Below are 20,661 nucleotides of genomic sequence, written 5' to 3' on the forward strand. Positions count from 1 at the left end.
CCGCCTTCCATTAAGCTTTTAAGTTGTTTTTAGTCACCTTTTGATCCTAAGTTCACATTTTAATTGTTTTATTAGCTGCCTTATAGTTGCCTTATCTTTTTGTCTTCCTTTGTTTTTAGCTTATGAGTACTGTTTTATTGGCTTTTACTTTTACTTTCCTGCATAGGCCTGGTGCTATTGAGTCCACATACTCGTGTTAGCCTGTTCACCAGTTACACAGTTTTCTCACAGATAAATAAAATTCCAAAATGATGTGGAGGGTCACATTGTTTATTACTTACAAAAAACACATATTTGTACAAATATGTCAGTACATTCATATTCAATGATAAAGGAGGTTATAAGAAGAGAGCAAAAAGACATACAGGAGAGTTTTTATATGTACAGGAATTAAATACTCATGTTAAAATAAAGCAAACTGAATACATCTAGCAATTCTTAGCTGTGATCACAATCAGACAGTGGGAGAGGGAATTTGCAGAATTCAGAAGAGAATTAAAACACTAATGGCACTCTTTTCCTGACTTCCCATGGTTTCAAGTCTTGGAATCACAAATTGTTTAATCAAGAACATGTACTGATGCTGCTTTTGGCCTCCTCAGTCTATGAGGATTGTGTGTGTGTGTGTGTTAGATAAATTCCATCCTAGGTTGTCGAAGATTTTCTTATTCTGCCCCAGTGGCACACATTAATCTCCTTGCAGCACTAAGACTTCAGACAAGTCTTCCACACCTTCTAGCTTCAGGTTCTGGAGACAAAGGGGAAACAGGGATCAAAATACATACCAAGCTTTGAAATTTCCACGTATGCAGCCAGCGCAGAAAAGAAGATATCATGGACTTGTTTGCCAAGGCCAAGGTGTGTATCACTGCATTGCCTGTGTGGGCGAGAAAGAGCCCCTTCTCTCCAACTTGTCCTTGATGTTATTCAAGTTCCTGCCTTTATCACATACCTTTTCATTCGCCAGATGCAGGAGGCAAGCAAATGCTAGTGGCGCAGACAAGTTCTTTGCCATCGTGGAAGGCAGTCTGTGAAAGACAAAAATCAAGCTGAGAAGTAGATCAAATACTTTGGGCATGATCACATTAAGCCACAAACCATGGACTACCATTGAACAAGCATTACATGCTGCTAAATAACACTCCCTGCTTTTCCCTCTTTGTCAGGCCAGCAGCAACAAACCATGAGCCTTGGCTAAGCATGACATGTAAACTGATGCTCAGGCTGTGGCCTGAGGATCAAAATAGGAACAAAATAGGAGCACATCCAAAACATTTACAGTAAACCGTGGTTTATGACTTATAGGGTTGAGTGAATGTGGCTTTTGTTAATAAGAGAGCTCACATCTTGCATTGCACAAACTCACTTTCCCCCTACTAAACCGATCTGGCAGCTATTTCTTCAGAAACCTACCAAACCTGTTTGACCAGTAGCAACAGTGGAGCAAAAGAAATGTGTGCACCCCTGGAAACAGAAGCTTGGCACCCAGACAAGCTTGCCACTTTTGTTCTCTTATGAACTATTATCCAACTCCAGCCTTGGGCTGCAATCTTAAACATACCTTCTAGGAATACAACTGGTAAACATGCATACTATTAAGAGTACTTTGCACTTCTAGTGTTCTGGTGGAAGGCTAGGTCAGTACTAGTTATGACTTGACTACCTTAGCAGGTTGCCAGCAAGACAGCTACTCACAGCTGGGTTATTTTGCAATGGGATAAAACAGGAAGACCTGCTGCATCCCAGTCTATGCCTTCTTTTGAATTCATCCTCTCAGCTACACAGCAAGAATGTACAGCATGGTTCTAAAAAGATTTTAAATTCTACAACCAACATTCCACTTGCAGAGCACAATCATGTCAGTGACTCAAGGTTGATTTTTATTTTATTTTATTTTTGCAAACAGGAAAATTTGATGACTAATTGAAGAAACATTCAGCACACTTTAAATGGACCCCTGTGGTGGTTGGCTCCAATGCTTCAGCCAAAGGATTGGGGTGTAAATGTGTCTCTTTTCCTGGCATCCTAGACAAAGTCCTGGTGACCTGAAGTACCTGTGACACAGATCCTTGATAACGCTGCTGAAGACCTTCTGACCAGATACGACTGAAGAGTTAGCATCTTTCTCCATGACTTCATTCTGTGTAAGTAAGTTTGAAATCTTAAAAGGTCACCTAGTAAACAAACTGAAAGCCTGTGAAGCAGATCCTGTCATGTTTTAAACTTCTGTACCATGTGTCCACTGATTTTAATATTACCTACCTCAGGAGGTTGTTGGAAGGATTACAACTTGAACACCTGCAAGTACTATATAAATATTAAGTATTATATTACTGCTATGACAGATTCTCTGCCTAAAATCAGGGTGTGTGCCAACTACAGGAAAATGCAAAGGCAGAAAGCAGCATTAAATGAAATACAGCCATAGGTGTGCAATCCTGGGTGTACTGCAGTTACATACAGTTCAGAATTCAGCTTTATGAGAATTTTGGCTTTGTAAAACAGCAAGTCTCTAATCCTTATGTTTACAAAGACATGCCTGAGCCAGAACTAGGGGGTGGGAGGAGGGGTGAGTAAGATTTCTAGTACCCTGCATAGCACTGTGGTCCTCCCTGTGATTAGCGAAGCCAATTAGATATTTTTAAAATAGATTACAGAATTCACCCTTTAAGTCCAGAGTTCACACAGCCCTGAATTCCAGTTTTCTGCTGGTACTGCTGAACCAAGGAAGCAAATGGCTCCAGGTGACATTAAGAGTGCCACCAAAGCTGGTTGAGATAAAAACAGAATGAGAGCCTGTCTGTCTGGGATGGTGAGTGGGCCAAGGCATCACTGGGTAAGAACAGCAGAGGCATTCTGGGTTTCCTGGGGCTGCATACCTCTTGCTCAGTTTGATTTGTCTGGGCATCAGTCAGGAGCAGCCACATGCCCTGCTTTAGCCTCTTCATGTCCATCTTTTTGGCAGTCTTTGCATACTGAATATCAATCTTGTTCACCTAGAAGAGCAGAGAAAGGGAAACAGAGCTAGCCAAAGACCATCCAGTTAGGAGGCATCAGTAAACAGAAAGACAAATCTTCAACCCTGCCCCTTATGGCATCAAGGCACAAGCTACTCCCTATACCCTTGGGCTTGCTATTTAAACTAAATAAACCCAAGAGTTCAATAAGAAAAAGCACAGAAGCAGAGGAAGCTAGTGACCGTCATTTTTATTTTGAATAAACACATAGATCTTCTTGGCACCGAAAATACCAACTACCTCTTAGCCCAGCCAATAGGAGAAAGAACTAAATTTCCATCCTCCTAGCTTCACCAGGAATTGGCAAGCATATACCCGCACCCCCACCATAACACAAGGACTCTGAACCGTGCAGAAGACAGATCCATCTAGGCACAAGACTACCTTATATGCCAGGGGTGGGGAGGTGTTTCAATCCAGAGGGCCACACTCCCTTCCAGAGGCCACATGTGGTGGTAGGTGTAGGCAGAGTAAAAGATGGTGGAGCAATGAATGTAAGTTTTATCTTTGGGCAGTAGCCTAATTTCTAAACAACCACCCACCCACACCCACACACCCTCTATCCTCCAACCAGGCAGACAAGAAGGATTATCAGAGGTCAAGGACACATTCCAGGCGGGCAAAGACAACCAAGGTGGGTGTAAAGCAAGCCCTGCGAGGGCTGTGGCCTGGGAAGAGTCCTGAGGGCCAGCTAGATCCCTGGAGGGCTGCAGCCAGGTCCCAAGGATGAGGCTCCCCAGCCCTGCCTTATGCAATGGGTGGCAGGGAAAGAGAGCTGCCTTGGCCTACACAGCAAGTGTCACAAAAGCCTGGAGCAGCAGAATGAAACTGTAGCATAGCATGAGCCACAGACAGACACCCAGGTTCCAGTGCCACCTGTGAAATGTGTACCAGCCCCCCTGGTAGCGCACAACAGACATAAGCCTTAAAGAAAGGAGCTGCTTTGCAGGCTATGCATCCTACACCAGTACTTGCCTTCTGTGGCTCAGCCACCAGGTTCAATTCCCCATAGGTGGTGATATTGTTCCCATTGATGCCTCCATTGAGCTCTCTCTCCTGGCCTGCCTCTCCTGCAGGATAGGCTGTCATTTCAAACATCCCATTCTGGCCCATGAAGTCCACAGGAACGTCATCGTCATCATCAGTGTCACCACCCTGAGTAGAAAAAAAGGACAGAGAGGGAAGCCAAACAGGGTCAGAGTTAAGATGGAGAGCCAGGAAACACGCAACGCCCCTCGCCCACACATTCAAGCAACATTCCCTCTCTCCCCAACTTTTTCTGCAGAGTTGCTCCAACTTTTTGAACTCAAGATTCCCCACCCCTCTCTAAAACTAATCTATCTTCAAGGATTTCATCTTTATGCTAAGGCATAAAAGGAACTCTTGGATCAAGCCAAGTGGATATTGAGGATATGAAAGCTTTTGGAAGGCAGGAAGATTTCCAAATGCCTTCAGACACTGGAGAGTTAGATGTAGTATACGAAAAAGGTCCCATAAGTTCTCCTGTATCCTCCTCCACCAGAGACAATGCATCAGCTACAAGGCAGCAATAACTGTGTAAACTAGAGATAAAACTACATAAAAGGGATGTTTTTGCTGCCTCAAGATTTTAGCCACTTGAGACATATTGGTTTGCAACTCCATAAGGGCTTTCTAAGGTTTCCCGTGGATGAACACAAATGAGGTCGTCCATTCCACTTGCTAAAGACTCCACAGCCAGCTAATGGAATAATCCTTAAGCAAGCTTAACCACTGACATATTCTACTGAGCTCTTGCAAAGCCCTCCAGTGAGATCTGAATGAGGTCATCCAGGGGACTGCAGTGAGGAGTCATCAATATGTTGACAATGCTCAGCTTTCTCTCTTTTACATCTCATCCAGGTGAAGTGGAGGTGGTTCTGGACTGGTGCCTGGAGGCACTAATGGACTGAATGACAGCTAATGAAGCTCAGTTCAAACAGGGCAGAGGTGCTGTTGGTGGGTGGTTCATCTGTTCAGGAGGATAGTGTTCAGCCTGTTGTGGAAGGGGTTGTACTCTGCCACAATAGTCAGGCACACAGATTGGGGAAGGCTTATAGCCCCATCTTTGTCACTGGAGACTCAAGTGGATTCAGGGGGCAGAGTGCCTTTAGACAATCCAGGCTCATAGGCTCTTCCAGACAGATAGCTTAGCCTCCATTACCCATGCTCTGATAATGCCAAGGTTGTGTTGCTGCTCTATGTGAGGCCAAGGATAGTTAAAAAGCTTCTGTTAACTGTCTAGCATCTGCACTCTGAGCTAACGGAGACCAGAAGGTAGGATCTCTCCCGTTTTAGTCCCAGTTTCACTGGCTTCCTGTTTGCTTCCAGGCTCAATTCAAATTGCTTTAATTCATGTTTTAAAGCCATGTCTTTGGAGCCAAGTATCTATTGGAGCTTCCCGCCCCCCCCCCCCCCCGCCCATGCTAAGATGTACATATGAGGCTTTTCTCAGTAGTAAGTGTACCCAGGAGACAGCCTTCATAAATGGTGCTGCTGCACCTGTGCAATGCCCTCCCCAGGAAGGCACCCATTTTGCCTAGTAGCCAAATTATAGCAAAGTGCCCATCACCACCCCAGGCTTTCGGATATCTGAAGTTTTAAACTCTTAAGCTGGTGTTATGTTTTTGGTTGGCATTTTATCATGTGCTGTTCTTTTAGTCAGATTTGTGGTTTTTACTCTTTTGTAAGTTGCACAGCGAATACCGATTGGGGAATGAATTTCCCAAAATAAGTAGTCCACAGAGCCAAATTTCATTAAGGCTGCAATCCTAACCCCACTTACCCAGGAAAAATCCCCAGTGAATCCCAAAGTACGTACTTCCAAGTAAAAATGGTTAGATTGCACTGTAAGCCAAACTACGTATGACCATAACAATAATAGATTTACTCATGTTTCTATTTCCCTCTTCTTCATCCATTGTTTCAGTGATGCTGTAAATCTTCACATACAATATTATTAGTTATGCCATTCAGGTCACATACATAATAGTTACTAATTGTATTCTAGTAATATTTACCCAGTGAAATTAATAGACCTAAGTCAGTTTAACACAACCCCAAACATTTAAAGCACAAGAGATGGTATTCAATTTCAACCCTAGTCCAACTCAGAGCAGACTCACTGAAGTTAATGACCACGACTAATTCCAGCCTGTTCATCTCCATGTGTCTGCTCTGAGTTGGATTTTAAAAGGTAAAGGTACCCCTGACCATTAGGTCCAGTTGCGGACGACTCTGGGGTTGCAGCGCTCATCTTGCTCTATAGGTCGAGGGAGCAGGCGTTTGTCTGCCGACAGCTTCTGGGTCATGTGGCCAGCATGACTGACGAACCAGAGCAGCGCACACCATTTACCTTCCCGCCAGAGCCGTACCTATTTATCTACTTGCACTTGACGTGCTTTCGAACTGCTAGGTGGGCAGGGGCTGGGACCGGACAACAGAAGCTCACCCTGTTGCTGGGATTTGAATTGCCGACCTTCTGATCGGCAAGCCCTAGGCTCTATGGTTTAGACCACAGCACCACCCGCGTCCCTTCGAGTTCGATTTAGTTAAATACAATCTTATATCACTTTAATAGTTATGGCTTCTCTCAAAGAATACTGGGAACTGTAGTTTAAAGGTACCAGGAACTGTTAGAACACCCATAGTCCCCTCAGAGAGCTACAATTCCCAAAGTGTCCTGGGAAAAGGGACTAATTGTTAAACCAATCTAGAAATTGTAGCTCTGTGAGGGGAACAGGGTCTGCTAATAACTCTCCGCACACTTAAGCTGCAGTCCCCAGGATTATTGGGGGAAGCCAAGGCTGTTCAAAGTAAGGTAATGACCACGGTTTCCAGGAATTTCTTTTGTTTAAGACTTTTGTGAGTGAGCTGAGAGTTTGTTTGGCCCCTGAGCGAGAACCCAGAGGCTGAGAGGGAGGGTGTGTGAGAAGGAAAATAAATTGATATTGGGAGGAGGGGTATGTAACTTTGTTTAATGTGACATTTTTATGTAGCTGTGTATTTTTTTAATATTTAAGTTGTCTGTTGTTACTTCTTTTTTGCACACCTCTTAGAGAAGCTGCCTGTGCCAAGGTTGCAAAATTTTATCCCCCTTCTGAGATCCAGACAATGTGGGGTTATTCCTTATTCTAGTTAGGGTCCCTCGGTTGCTTGAGCACCTTTTGAGGTCCTTCAGATAATGTTGCACTGAGGCAGAACCGACAAAAGCCACCGAGGTTGTTAACCAACAGGAAGGCTGTTAAACCTCTCTGCCCAGATTGGCAGCCAGCTTCTATAAGACTCACCAAAAACCTTCATATAAGAAAGGATGCAACCCACAGTAGTGTTTCTCTGATCTTTGCAGCTTACCTGCAATGCAGGACAGAAATTGGAGGTGTCATTGGGGTTGTTGTAATCATACTCTTCCACCTCACTGTCGTGACTGGACGAGTCACCCTGCAGTGGCACCTTCGACAGCTGCAGAAACCAAAGACTTGGGTGAATTAGGACATCAGTCACTAATGGGAAAGAACATTAAACCAAAGCACACTCCCTCCAGAAATTGCCTCAGCATGCCCTTCTGCCCAGAGCAGCCGACTGATAACCAAACAAAGCTGAAACTGCAGTACAGTGGTACCTCGGGTTACATACGCTTCAAGTTACAGACTCCGCTAACCCAGAAATAGTACCTCGGGTTAAGAACTTTGCTTCAGGATGAGAACAGAAATCGTGCAGCAGCAGCATGGCAGCAGGCCCCGTGAGCTAAAGTGGTGCTTCAGGTTAAGAACAGTTTCAGGTTAAGAACGGACCTCCGGAACGAATTAAGTACATAACCAGAGGTACCACTGTAATGACACGGGGAGGCAAGGCAGGAGTGTTGCATGGAATTGAGAAAGCTTACCCTATTGGCTGGCTTAAGGAAGAGGCGGGTGAGGTTGTCTGGATCATAGCGGAAGTCTGCAGGAAGAGTTTTGCTTTTCTTGTTTTGACTTTCAAGGGTTGACTTGGACAGAGTAGTAGCTGCCTGTTTGAGAAAAGCAGAAGCCCACAGAAATATCAAGCACTCCCCTCCAAATATCACCTTTCTAAACCTGAAGTTTATACTTCACTGGAATCAAATCTGATTTGCATATGCTTTCGTTTATCAATACACACTTCAGCACCTCCTGTAGTACCTTAGCACTGCAGTTTGGAAATCAATGGTATAGGGCAACACATCAATAGTCTGTGAGCTAAGAAGGCAAGAACAAATGTTGCAAAAGGTAGGAAAAGTAATCTGGAGATATTTCCTCAAAAGTGCAGTCCCTGCATTGATTCAACTGGCTTGAATTTTAGACCTACTTCGATTATATAAAAAAGAATGCATAATTATTATACACTTATCAAGTCAAGGCTGCTTATATGCTATGCTACAAGTTCTTAATTGATAATGGAAATTTTCACACGCTGTCACCCAGAGCCACACTTTCCAAAACACTGGTTTAGAACCAAGACAGCTTCTTTGGATTTAGGTGGAAAGGAGAAATAAGAGCTGGGTGTCATCAGCACCGAACCCCAAAACTCTGGAAAAACTTTCCCAGAGGTTTCACCTAAGTGTTAAATAGCACAGAGGACAGAACAGGATTCTCAGGGGCCCTCCAGGCCAATGGCCAAGGTGTCAAACAGAAGTTCCCCAGCACCACCTTCTGGGTTCACCCCCTCCAGGAAGGAACAGAGTCACTGTAAAACAGTGCCTCAAACAAACAAGTTCTATCCCAGCAAGGTGGTCCAGAAGGATATTATGGTTGATGGCACAAGAACCACCAAGAGGTCCAGAACTCCTCCCGTCCAGTTCCTGGCATAAAGCAGTCACCAAGGAGACCAAAGCAGTTTCTGTCCCGTAACCAGGCCTGAAACCAAACTAAAATGGATCTAGATAATCAGTCTTTTCCAGAAACCCCTAGACCTGAGAAGCCATCAGACACTTCAGTACCTTGCCCCCAAATGGTATTAAATGGTATTTGGAGACTGGCCAATAACTATCCAATACGGTGGGATTCAGGGAGGGCTTTTTCAACAGAGGTCTTATAGCTGTCTCCTTTAGGTGTGCTGGAATGCAGCCTTGTTGTAAGGAGGCATTGACCACTCCCTCTACCCTTCCAGCCAGTCCCCCACTGGCCCTTTTGATGAGTCAGGAAGGGCAAGAATCCAGAATAGTTGCAGTAGCTCTCACATTTTCAAGGATCCTTGTCTACATCCTCAGGCTACATAAACTGAAAAGTATCCATTAACACTGGAGAAGCAGAGGCCAAAGTTACACCCACTGGACCTGTATCAACTATAGTGTCCAAGTCAGAACAGATTTGAGCAATTTAGTCAGCAAAGTGCTGAGCAACTTGTTCACAAAGAGCTGTCAAGTGGTCTAAATTATGACATGGGCCTTTGTAAAAGACCCCTGACCACTTGAAACAGCTCCACTGAACAGTTCCTTGCTGATGCAATGGAGGCAGAGAGTGAGAAATACTTTTTCACTGCCTGCACTGCCACAGAGTAGGTCTTCAAAGAGGTTCTATCCAGTGTTCTGTCAGACTCATTTAGAGTTTTCCACCAACATTGCTCTAGTTGCCGTCTCCTACTGCTGACTGTCCTCAACATGTTGTATTCAAAGGATTGTCTTCTCCTAACATGGGACTTCTCCAAAGTTGTAATGGGTAACAGCAGTTGACAAGACCTATCCTTTATTGTATAAAATATTTTTAAAACTGTTTTTAAGGTAGTAATATCTTGTGTAACAACCACCCACATACATGCCCCTATCAAGAGTTAAAAACATACCCTTGTTTTGCAGAAGTAAGGCTCAAAATCAATCTCATCTTCAAAGTTTATCTCAAATACTTTTTTTGCAGCCTTTCTTTTGTTTGCTTTCTCAGGGTTGGCATCACCTGTGAATAGTGAGTAGAAGCAACTGAGTGGAAGATGTTGCTGGATCTGCTACAGAAGGTTAACAAGAGTTTATTATTTGGTGCTGCTGCTTGTTTCAGAGTGCACTTCCTAAAATGTTGAATATCGCCTCAGTTGTCTTTCGGCAATCTCTACTACATACCACCTCACCTTGGAACTCTCAAACCTAATTCGAGGGTCAGGATAAGCTTTGACAATGCTTTGCTTTGACCGAGTCACATCTGAAGAGGCATGAACTGTGGATTTCATGTTCTGAGAAGACTTGCATTTCCAAATTCTACACAGGACCTATAAAGCTGTAGGTCAATATGCAAGCAGAAAGCCAGGGAATGAACTCCTATGACTCCCTTCACAGCCTTACCTTTATGGTGAGGCTTGAACCGCCAGTGCTCTGGGCCTGCCCACATGGACATGGTTCGGGGGCTGAAGTAAGAATATTCGCTGGGCTTCAGGGACAAATGAAGCGACATGGACCTGACATCTCCTTCCCCCAGGGGAACCACTTCTTTTCTGGAAGAAGTACATACACACGCCTGATTATAAAAGTCACCAGTTTTACTCATTCTCACCAGGATTTTATTCTAGTTGTAAAGCTTCCTCAAAGGTTTTTTTTTATTATTCTCCCCACCATTTTCATTATTTTTATGAATTGTTGCCTGTGAAGCATCCTGAAGTGATTTCACAATGAAGAAAAACATTCAGAGTAAAACACATAATACATAGTTTCATAAACCTCTGAAATCCACTCTTAACTGAATGTAAACAAGAAAGCCATAGGCCAACACAATACAAACAAAAAAGGCATTTCAGTTCAGCAGACAGATATATACAACAGAACACACACCCAATCCCACATTATCCCTCTACAATAAAATATAAAAATGTTAAAATATAATAAGACAAAAGCAAATCCCACTCCCTGCTCCCCCTCCCGTTTTTGGAACCTGGCTAATTTTTGTGTTGCCAGAGTAAATCTGGCTATTTGGATGGTAATGAATACATCTTTGCCTGCAAGCAATACAGAGATCACAATGGGTCTGCCTGACAGAGATTGGAGGCTACAAGACTTGTGTGCCTATGGAGCTTGTATAAGGGACCACTTAACAGGTAATGGGAGACATTCTCAACCTCGCTGAATGAGTTGAGATTTCTGAAACGTTCCATGCAGTAAAGCAGAGGACATATACTGGAGGCATAAGGCTGGAAATTATTTTCTTGAAGGAGCAGTGGTATGGATTATAAAACAATTCTCCAAAACTTCAAATCCAATTCTAATACTCAAGGGGATTTAGAAGGCTTGTTGAAAGAAAAAGATCTTCAACAGGTGCTAAAACACAACAGTGACCATGTCTATTTTATGGGCGTTCCAGAGGGTAGGCACCACCACACAAAAGGCCTGACTCCTACACAAACCATCCTCAACATACCGCAACATTCCTGGTGTTTGTCTACATAACTCCAACTTTTCGGAGAACTCGCTAAGGTCCTTCTCAACTGTCTCGGCCGGGATGTCAGCATCAAAATCGTTCTCTGCTGGGTCCTCAGAATAGTCTCCAGGGTCACTATCAATCTCTGCATTGACGTCAAATGCCTGGTCACTCTTCTTAAATTTATCCAACAAAGCAGCCACTGACTGAAAATAAAATAAAATAAAATGTAAAAGGAAAATCCTTTTGGAGGCAGAGAGAAGACTGACAACAGAATTAGTGTATAATTTGTGTGACTTCAGAGAAAGGGGGGAATATATGAATAGCTGCTAAAATGTATACAAGAACAAAATGCATTTTAATCCTACAAACAATAATAGGCAACAAAAATAAGATTACTAAAATACAATATACATCTCATCTACCCAAAATGATGCCTACACATCAATCTGATGTGACAATTAGTAGAAACAAAACTTGCTTCAGTCGCCAAAAGATCTTCCTCAGTGGCCAAGGAATTTGTCACAATTTGACACAAAAGTTAGTTGACCTATATAGATATGTAGGCCAGCTATATAGATAAGGCAAATGACTAATCACATTCATAAAGCTACCATGCCCACATGGTGAACATGAAGCTATGAAGAACATTTTAAAATATGGTGCTTTTATACTAAGCACCCAAACATATATGTTTTCAGGGTATCCTGTAAATATCAGATTCCAGATGTCACCTATTCAATGTAATAGCAATGTGAAACTGTGAGGCTATAGGTACCTCTGCCTGCAAGATCAAGTGGTTGGCAATGAAGCTTCAGAAACATTTTTTTAAAAAAACACAACCACCATGAAATGCAGGCAATTATGGGCTAGAAACTGAAATAGCTTTGAATCCCCCCATTGTGTGACCAGTTCACTTAATTCACTGTGACAGCCAGCTTGACATACCTCATTATGGGTTTCACTGTCCCACTGGGTAAATAAGAAGCCAGCCAATGAAGGGCAGATGGGGCGCTTTTCAGCACACTGCAGAAGGATGGCTAGAAAGGAAGACAAGAAGAGAGGAGTTGGAGATTCCAAGCCATATCCGCTCCCCCCCCTTTATGCTACCATGCTCCCCCACAGATGAGAACTCTGGACAAAGAGAACTCATTAGTGATCTTGATAGGCCCCTAATCCTTGTACTACTAATATTAATTTATACCCTTGATTACTGGTAACTTGGGCTGAGGCCCTGGTGTCAGGGGGCTTGGTACCATGTCTCCCCAACCCTCCACTCCTTCGGTTTCTACTCCCTGCAGACTTCAAGGACACAGGCACCTGCTGTACCCACAGCTGCTCCTTCTTTGATACTTGCAAAGGGATGGACAAAAGAGAGCCTTCTGTTGAGGGTAAGCTCATTTTTGGAGCCTGGCCCATGGTATCTCTTCTCCAGGGCATTAAGTGAAGCAAACATTCCCCACTCCCTACCAAATCAAAGTAGAAAGAAGAGGTGCTATCAAGCCTCCTTTTGCCCTACAGGCATCTCTTTCTTTATAAAGCTTAGCTCCTGTGAACACTCAGACTGGCTCTGCCTCCAGAGGCAAAGCAGCATGACTCCTCTATCACTGCAAAGTGGAAAGGTCTCAATATATGCGTGATCCCACCTATCCTATCCTGGCTTGGTTCTCAGCCTACTCAAAATGAAACATTACTGCACCTAGAAGAAGATGGAGAGTTAGCAACTGTTAGCACCTACACTTTAAGCCTGACACTTTCACATGAGAAGATGTCGGCAGCTCGGCAGTCGTAGAAGAAGGCAGGGGGATGACCATGGAATCAAACAGAACTTCACTGAGAAAGTTGTGTACATGAAGCATAGTGAGGAAAACACCAGCTGTACTGCACTCATCAAAGGAGGCTGCTGTTCTCTGGAACATGGGATCAACCTGGGTTGGGGGGGGACAACAGGTTTTACTCATAAGATATTTTTTACATCAAGCCTCTTCAGTGATTAAGTAATACAACTGACTGCCTAAGTGATCAAAAATATATATCTCAATATGCAGCAACACATTTTGAAATATTATAGGAAGTGCAAGAACCTACCATTATAGACAAAAAGGTCCTATGCTTTACTAGGTCTTCAAATATTTTATCTTCCTAATACAACAAAGGACAAACAAAAGCATCCTTTGCTGAGCCCTAAAAATTAAGATTTGCCTCAATTAATTAAAAATGGACTCAACTGATTTCTCACCTTGACTATAGATTTCTCATCTATAGCTTCAATTGGTAATAAATAATAATAATAATAATAATAATAATAATAATAATAATAATAATAATTTGGTACTTGCCCTCCATCCTAAGGTCTTAGGGCAGTTTACAACAATTTACAAAGCATACAACCACATTCATAGGAGCCAACTCCTAGGAGCTGAGCAGTCTTCACCCCCCCAATAAAATATTTGAGGGGGCCGGAACACCCCAAAGTTGATGGGCATTGTGATTCAAATGGTGTCCATGCACCATGTTATGTGATCAATTATACAGGGCAGGGCTTCATTACCCCCCCACCAAATATTTTATTCAAGTTGGCACCGCTGACCATGTTATGCTAGCCTTCACATCCCATGTAGAAAATGGTCTGAGGTCACCTTAAGATCACAGGCTGCATGGGAACACATAAAACTCTATATGCTTTCCACACTAGCTGGAACCTAATGGTGCAGGATTCCAGCTCCTGTGGAAAGTCTATGCGCTTAGATATCCATAGACAGGCTTTCCCCTGCATACATCCAGACTTCATGCATGGACATTGGCCCCACAGCTCCTTTCTGTGTGCCAAGGGAGCTTAAGCTACTGGTCCTTGATACCAACCCAGTTCCACTCTCCAGACTGTGAACTTGCTCTGCCCACGGGCAAGAAAGCACTAACTTCTCACTCTGTCAGATACTCTACACATTGTGTGCAGCTGTATGCCAGACTTAGAACAGTGGAACAACATTTCACTCCCTAAAGGGGCGAAAATTCCTGCACTGCAGGGGGTTGGACTAGATGACCCTCTAGGCCCCTCCCAACTCTACAGTTCTATGATTCTATGAAAAGGATGGATCCCAACAGGAACACAGGATAGTTGTAATGAACTGACCAACAAAGACGAACATGCTGTTCCTCCACCACCCAGATTTCTGCTCTAATGTCTCCAACTATTCTCCCAGCAGATGCTGTAGGCAGATAGTCAACCAACTACTTTAGGAAGGGGGTGTTTGAGAAATGTCCTTCGGAGCAGGTTCTCTCACCTCACACCTATGATCTTCATCGGAGATATTAATGTTATTCAGATTCCGTTCAATAGTTTTGTACTGGTGCTTCCTCTTGCTCAGACGTGTTTTGGAACTCTCAGAATCCACAACCCTTCCACCTACAAGAATAGTCACAACTCAAGGTAATCATCATCATCATCATCATCATCATCCAGGTGCAAGTACTTTCCAGTGCTACTCAGTTACAAAGTCCAACTGTTCTGCTATCTTGCATCATTTACAGGTGAGAAAGAAATAATCTCTCCTGTTCCTTTACACAAATGGATCTTCCCATCTCTTCAATTATGCTTTGACTATCTCAAAAAAATATTGCAAGTCACTTTCATGACATGAGATTTATACTTGTACCTACTGACAAATGCAGGGAAGAGAACACAAGCATGAAAGGATTTTTTGACACAGGTAAGTTGAGCTGCTTGCAAATACAAAGTCTTTGGTGGGTTGGATGTTATTCAACCTCCCATTCAAAATAAAACAAAAAACCAGAGGCGATGTATTGGAGACACAAGGCTGTGAAGGCTTTCCCAGGAAGGAGACACCATAAGGGATACAAATTAATTATCCAGGGTGAATGTCAGTTTATATGATGGATACCAATAAAAAGTTGACATTTGTGTGGTTGAAGACAAATCCCACTCGTTTAAAAACAAAAACTAGAGATGCTGAGTACTGATCTGGGACTGTGTGTCTCACAAATACTGATGTGGATCTGGGAAATTTTAAATTGAAATTTTCTCAGAATATTCTATTTTTAGCTTCCATTGTAAGAGTTTCTGATGCCCCAGTTAGTAATCTAATTTAGCATGTTTAGTTTACTTCTTTTTAGTAAAGCAACAACAAAAAATGGTATGTTTTAGTCTCAACACAGCACAAGTATTAGACCAGATATATCTGAGGGGAGAAATTAAAGCACACTTAATGTGGTTTAACATTTTATTATGCATAATCTTTTACTGAAATAATTGTAAAAATCCAAAGACAGGCAATAGTATGTACTGCCTTAATACTGTTTCAGGTAAACAGCATTAAGACAGCGCATACTATTCTTTGTCTTTAAACACTAAAAACTAGTAACAGATTTCAGTTACCCAAATAACTTTGCATATGTTGACTCATAATCATCTGAAATATGTTAATTAGAACTTGCAACTTCCAAGCTTGCCTTATCTTGTTTGACATCCATTCATAGGTACTAATGAAACAGATTTTTTTTCCAACCCACATCACTGCCTACAGCTGTGCTATGGGCCTTCCCCACATGTGCTATTCCAAATCCCATGCTCAGCTCATTGTGTTAAGCAACACACCTGTATCCTGACCATCCACAGGCTCTGCAGTAGCAGACTGTTTTCCCATCCCTCCAAGAACTCTGTAAACATCTGCATGGACAGCATCAACTTTTGCTGCATAGATCTTTGCACTGGCATCCAGGGTACCAGCTGCTACCTGTAAGGGGGAATGTTAAGAAAGAAGTTAAGAGAGTGGAACTAAGCTTTGAGTGGGCTACTATGAACCTACAGACCACTTGTCAACAACAAGAAGAAGAGTTTTGGGTTTGATATCCCGCCTTTCACTCCCTTTAAGGAGTCTCAAAGCGGCTAACATTCTCCTTTCCCTTCCTCCCCCACAACAAACACTCTGTGAGGTGAGTGGGGCTGAGAGACTTCACAGAAGTGTGACTGGCCCAAGGTCGCCCAGCAGCTGCATGTGGAGGAGCGGAGACACGAACCCGGTTCCCCAGATTATGAGACTACCGCTCTTAACCACTACACCACACTGGCTCTCAAGATAAGAAAAGCCTTCCTTTTCTTTGCCTTGCTTCCCAGACTTTCCACCTGCCCTCCTCCTACTCTGGGCTTCTGTCTCAGGCTGAAAACGGTACGAAGACAAACTAAGATTGGTTAGATTGGCCCAATTGTCAGGAATAGTAGCCATTATTTAAATATATGCAACTATTCCTTTCCAGCCTGGTTGTTCCTCAGTCAAAACAATCTTCCCTCACAATGGCTTTTGGCAACCTGGAACTAGCCCTTCAAAGTCTGGCAAACCCAACCTGAATCCTCCATAAATGAATGTGTGGTACTACTAGGTAGAATGTGGTGGCAGACAGTTTTCACTTTCTGCAGTAGATCATTAAGCCAGCTTTTCCAGAGGGGGCATTTTTAAAATTTGCTGCATGGACCACACTAGGAAGAATAGCAGTATTTCAACATATACATTCACACATGACCCTCAAAGAAGCAGAGTGTAGGAAGAAACCCAGGACTCTCCAAAAGTTACCAGAAGTGGATATGCAGATCAAGCCCAACCTTTTCTGTGCACATTCTCTGTCACAGGAAACACATCAGAAAGGCCTCTAACCTTAAAGTTGGTGGGTTCAGAGTCCTTTTGTCTGAGTATTTCTGTCATGTAGTCAATAAGGTGCAAACCAAATACATTCTTCGTGGTGATTTTCTGGAAGAGGGAACAGCAAGTTGACATTACTGACAGCTACATTCTTCATCCTGGAATCTACAGTAAACAATAATCTTAGAATCTGCAACAAGTTCATCTAAATCCTGTGCCAAGAAAGGTCTAATTCTACAATCCACTTGAATGATATGAAATTTATGAAAACTTGCTTTATTTGTATCATTAATTCTCCATCTAGTTAACATGTATAAGTACAATAAGCTATGCAGGAGGAAAGATGGTCAGTATTCTGAAGGTATAAATCTAGATTCAGAAGCATTTTTACATTTATGTGAAATCATGGAATGCAAGCAGTTCTGCCTGTAGTAGCCAGAGCAGCTCTTGATAAGGGTGTGTCTTTGAAGTTAATGAACAGATGCTAGACTTACTTACATTTTCTGTTGAAAGTTTGATGCATGTGGAATAATGATCTGCAATTTGGGCATTTGACAATTGTGGAATTGCTGGCAATGATGTTTCTGCTTGCCTAAAACAAAGAAATAAGCAAAGCAGTGTAGTATAGCAATAAATCTCTCTCTCACACACACACACAAATATCAATGCTTGCGCAAACCACACTTACTTGTTGGACGGGGACTTTATAAACAGAGGCGACTCGGTGCTAAACTGCAAGTCAACCACTCTGGAGCGCCGACGCTGCTTCCTCTCTCGCTCATCATCATTCCCGGGGCAGTTTTCCAGCACAGGGGTGCCTGAGGCACTAAGAGGCTGCCGCCTAGTGCCAGGGGACACAAACACACTGTCGAAAGAGGCATTTCCTTTAGAGCCAGCAGACTGCGGCGTTGAGGCACTCATTGTTGCTAGGAGGGAAACAACAGCTAATGAGATCTACAATTCCTTGGTAACAACAGTTGCATTGGCTTCCAATTCATTTCTTACCACAATTAAAAGTACTGGTTTAATGTCTTTCATGCCTCAGCACTCCTGTTCTATGCCCTCTTTGAGTGGTTTTGCCTGCCTAGAAATGTGTTTGTGTGCAAACCTCTGGATTTTATGTGGCTGGAGTGTAGCCTACTGCACAGGATATAGTCACATTGCTACACTCACTTTCCCCTCTCTGGACTCACCTACTTCTTGACTCCCACCTGTGCCCATCACTGGAAGGCTGCCCTTGAGAGAAAGGAGTCCTTGGGCTGAAATAGGTTCCCTAAAGTAACTCATTGGAGCCTATGATGTGGGCAAGAAAATGGTTTTTTCACACTTTAGGGCCAGGATACCTGAAATACCATCTTCTCCAGTATGAAACTTGGCTCACATACAGTTGTACCTTGGTTTTTGAACAGCTTAGTTCTCCAACGTTTTGGCTTCCAAACCCAGTGACTGTTCCGGTTTGCAAACTATTTTTGGAGGCTGAACGTCCGATGGGGCTTCGAACGTCTTGGAAGTCGAACTGACTTCTGGAATGGATTTGTTCAACTTCCAAGGTACGACTGAATTAGATTCAGGGAAAAGGGTATTTTCCATGTTCTGCACTTGAGGTATGGCTGGTAGGAATTCGCCGGGGGGGGGGGGTCCTTCCCTGGCTGCACCCAGGCTTAGAACTCCTTGCCTGGCACAGCCAATTTAGCCCCCTCCCCCTCAACTTTCCACCAGATGGCATATAAAAAAAAGAAGACACTCTTCTCTTTTTGCCTGCCATGCAGTTGCAATGGTTTTAATGTGTCTATGTGGGAATTATTGTATCTTTATTTGGCTACTTTAGGTTTCTGTAGGCAAGATAAAGTGACTGACAAATTTAATACGTAAATAATGGAATTTGCCTTTTCTACTGCTGCTGCACACTGGCCAACGTCTTGGGGTCATGGTGGATAGCTCAATGGAAGGTCTCAGTCCTGGTCCATCACCTCCATTTCAGACCCTATGAGCATGTACATGAAATTAATTTTTTTGCTTCAACATGCAGCAGCTTGTGTTTGTTTATAATGAACTGCATTTCCCATGTTTACTGTTCTCATCTTAGAGGTCCTTTCAGGAAGTCTTTATAATCTCTCTTTGATTTAACCTCTCTGAACAAGTTAGTGTCATCAGGAAACTTGGCCTCCGCACTGATCAGTCCAAACTCTACATCATTTATGAAGTAAAAAAGCACAGGTCCCAGCACCAATCCTTGGGGATCTCCGCTTTCTACATCCCTCGATTTGGAGAACAGCCTATGTATTCCGACTATTTGCTTCCTGCCACTTAACCAATTCCTGATCCGCAACAGGACCTCTCTTATTCTGTGACTGCCAAGATTTCTCAGCAGCCTTTGGTAAAGCACTTTGCCAAAAGCTTTTTCAAAAGCCCAAGTACACTCTTCCGACCGCTCACCTCTATCTATATGCTCCACCCATCAGCAGGAGTAACTGGGAGCTCCCAGGCGCTCCCCCAATTTTCCCTAGACAAAGGTGACCACAAGCTAGCCTCTCTCGAACTTGGGTCCCGGGCTGTTGGTGGACTACAACTCCCATCAGTCCCAGGACCAGTGGTCAGGGGGGATGGGAGTTGTAGCCCGGCCACGTTTGGGGACCCAAGTTTGAGAGAGGCTGCTTGGAAGCAGAGCATTAAATCACGGGCAGCAGGCAGCCTCCCTTCATTGCGCGCCCAGCAGCCACGATTCCGCCGGCGCGAGGCCCGTGCGCGTCCCCGCCAAGCGAAGGCGCAGCTCCGCGCCTTCGGGAATCTCTTCTCCCGCTGCCTCCGGCTCCCGCTCCAGGGCGACCAATGAGCGGCCTTCGGGCGACGCTTGCGCCGCCAATCAACGTCGCTCCTTTCAAAAGTCCTCCGTCGCGCACGTCTCCGCTCCCTATTGGCCAAGCCTTTCCAGTGTCGGCCAATCAGCGACCAGCTTCTTACAGAGTCTCTTTCCCGCCCGCCGCCCCCCCCCCCGCGAAGGCGCCTCCGAAAGTGGGGCAAGTTGAGGCGGCCGCGGCCTGCTTTGCCTTACGCCGACCTTAAATTACCCGCCTAGCTCCCCTTAACTCACCTTCCCCCCGCCGCGCGGAGTCAGCCACCGACTCACACTTCCCAGCCGGCAACCATTTCCCCCTCACAAGCGCCGCTTCTCCGCTTTTAATTTACCCGCGCCGACACAGTGCGCAGGCGTGGCGCGGGCGTGACGTCAGCGCGCAGTGAACGGGCGACGCGAGGCTAAGCGCGTACCACGTGTGAGGAGCGAGAGAGAACAGAGTTATGAAAAGGATAGAGAGTCTATTCCTGGAATTTCCGAGTTTCATACTTACTTCTCTCAATTGTGATTTTAAAAATAGGACTGTTCTTAATACAGTAAATGCAGATTACAGTAGGTATGCCTTTTTTGATAAATGAAATACATTGTAGATAATTAAAAATAGCAAAAGTGTAACAAATAGATAGGCTGCATACGCATCAAATATCCAAATATTTGACGTTCCCCAAAAAATCATGGGAATTGTCGTTTACCCCTCACAGAGACCAAAAAGCTACAGTTTCCAGGATTCTTAGGAGAAGTCACCAGCAAAAAATTCATATTAAAAT

The 20,661-nt window shown here is 43.8% G+C and overlaps 1 protein-coding gene across 3 annotated transcripts; it reads right to left on the reverse strand.

The window, feature by feature from the left end:
• Positions 1 to 254: 254 nt before the first annotated feature.
• Positions 255 to 20,277, reverse strand: NCAPH (non-SMC condensin I complex subunit H). Of its 3 annotated transcripts, none has more exons than XM_083629406.1 (18): positions 20,132 to 20,277; positions 17,729 to 17,966; positions 17,539 to 17,632; positions 17,056 to 17,148; positions 16,002 to 16,140; positions 14,671 to 14,792; positions 13,125 to 13,314; positions 12,335 to 12,426; positions 11,387 to 11,592; positions 10,321 to 10,469; positions 9,834 to 9,940; positions 7,921 to 8,043; positions 7,389 to 7,496; positions 3,993 to 4,172; positions 2,880 to 2,996; positions 2,055 to 2,140; positions 953 to 1,028; positions 255 to 748 (listed from the first exon to the last, which is right to left on the reverse strand). In XM_083629406.1, exons 2-18 carry the CDS (start codon positions 17,959 to 17,961, stop codon positions 689 to 691), a joined length of 2,175 nt encoding a protein of 724 aa, XP_083485532.1. In that variant the 5' UTR covers positions 17,962 to 17,966; positions 20,132 to 20,277; the 3' UTR covers positions 255 to 688. The 3 variants fall into 3 exon arrangements, with proteins under 3 accessions (XP_083485532.1, XP_083485533.1, XP_083485531.1); XM_083629407.1 differs by lacking the exon at positions 20,132 to 20,277 and adding an exon at positions 19,477 to 19,854; XM_083629405.1 differs by lacking the exon at positions 20,132 to 20,277 and adding an exon at positions 18,936 to 19,000.
• Between the last annotated feature and the right edge of the window lie 384 nt (positions 20,278 to 20,661).

Source organism: Podarcis filfolensis (assembly GCF_964270895.1).
Source record: "Podarcis filfolensis genome assembly, chromosome: 8".
NCBI classification, from domain to species: domain Eukaryota; kingdom Metazoa; phylum Chordata; class Lepidosauria; order Squamata; family Lacertidae; genus Podarcis; species Podarcis filfolensis.

Coding starts and splice junctions, on each gene's coding strand:
- NCAPH (XM_083629405.1), bottom strand. CDS start 18,969: ATGACCCCAAGACGTTGGCCAGTGTGCAGCAGCA. Junction 17,633..17,728: donor ATAAAGTCCCCGTCCAACAA/GTAAGTGTGGTT, acceptor TCTTTGTTTTAG/GCAAGCAGAAACATCATTGC. Junction 2,141..2,879: donor CAAATCAAACTGAGCAAGAG/GTATGCAGCCCC, acceptor TTACTTACACAG/AATGAAGTCATGGAGAAAGA.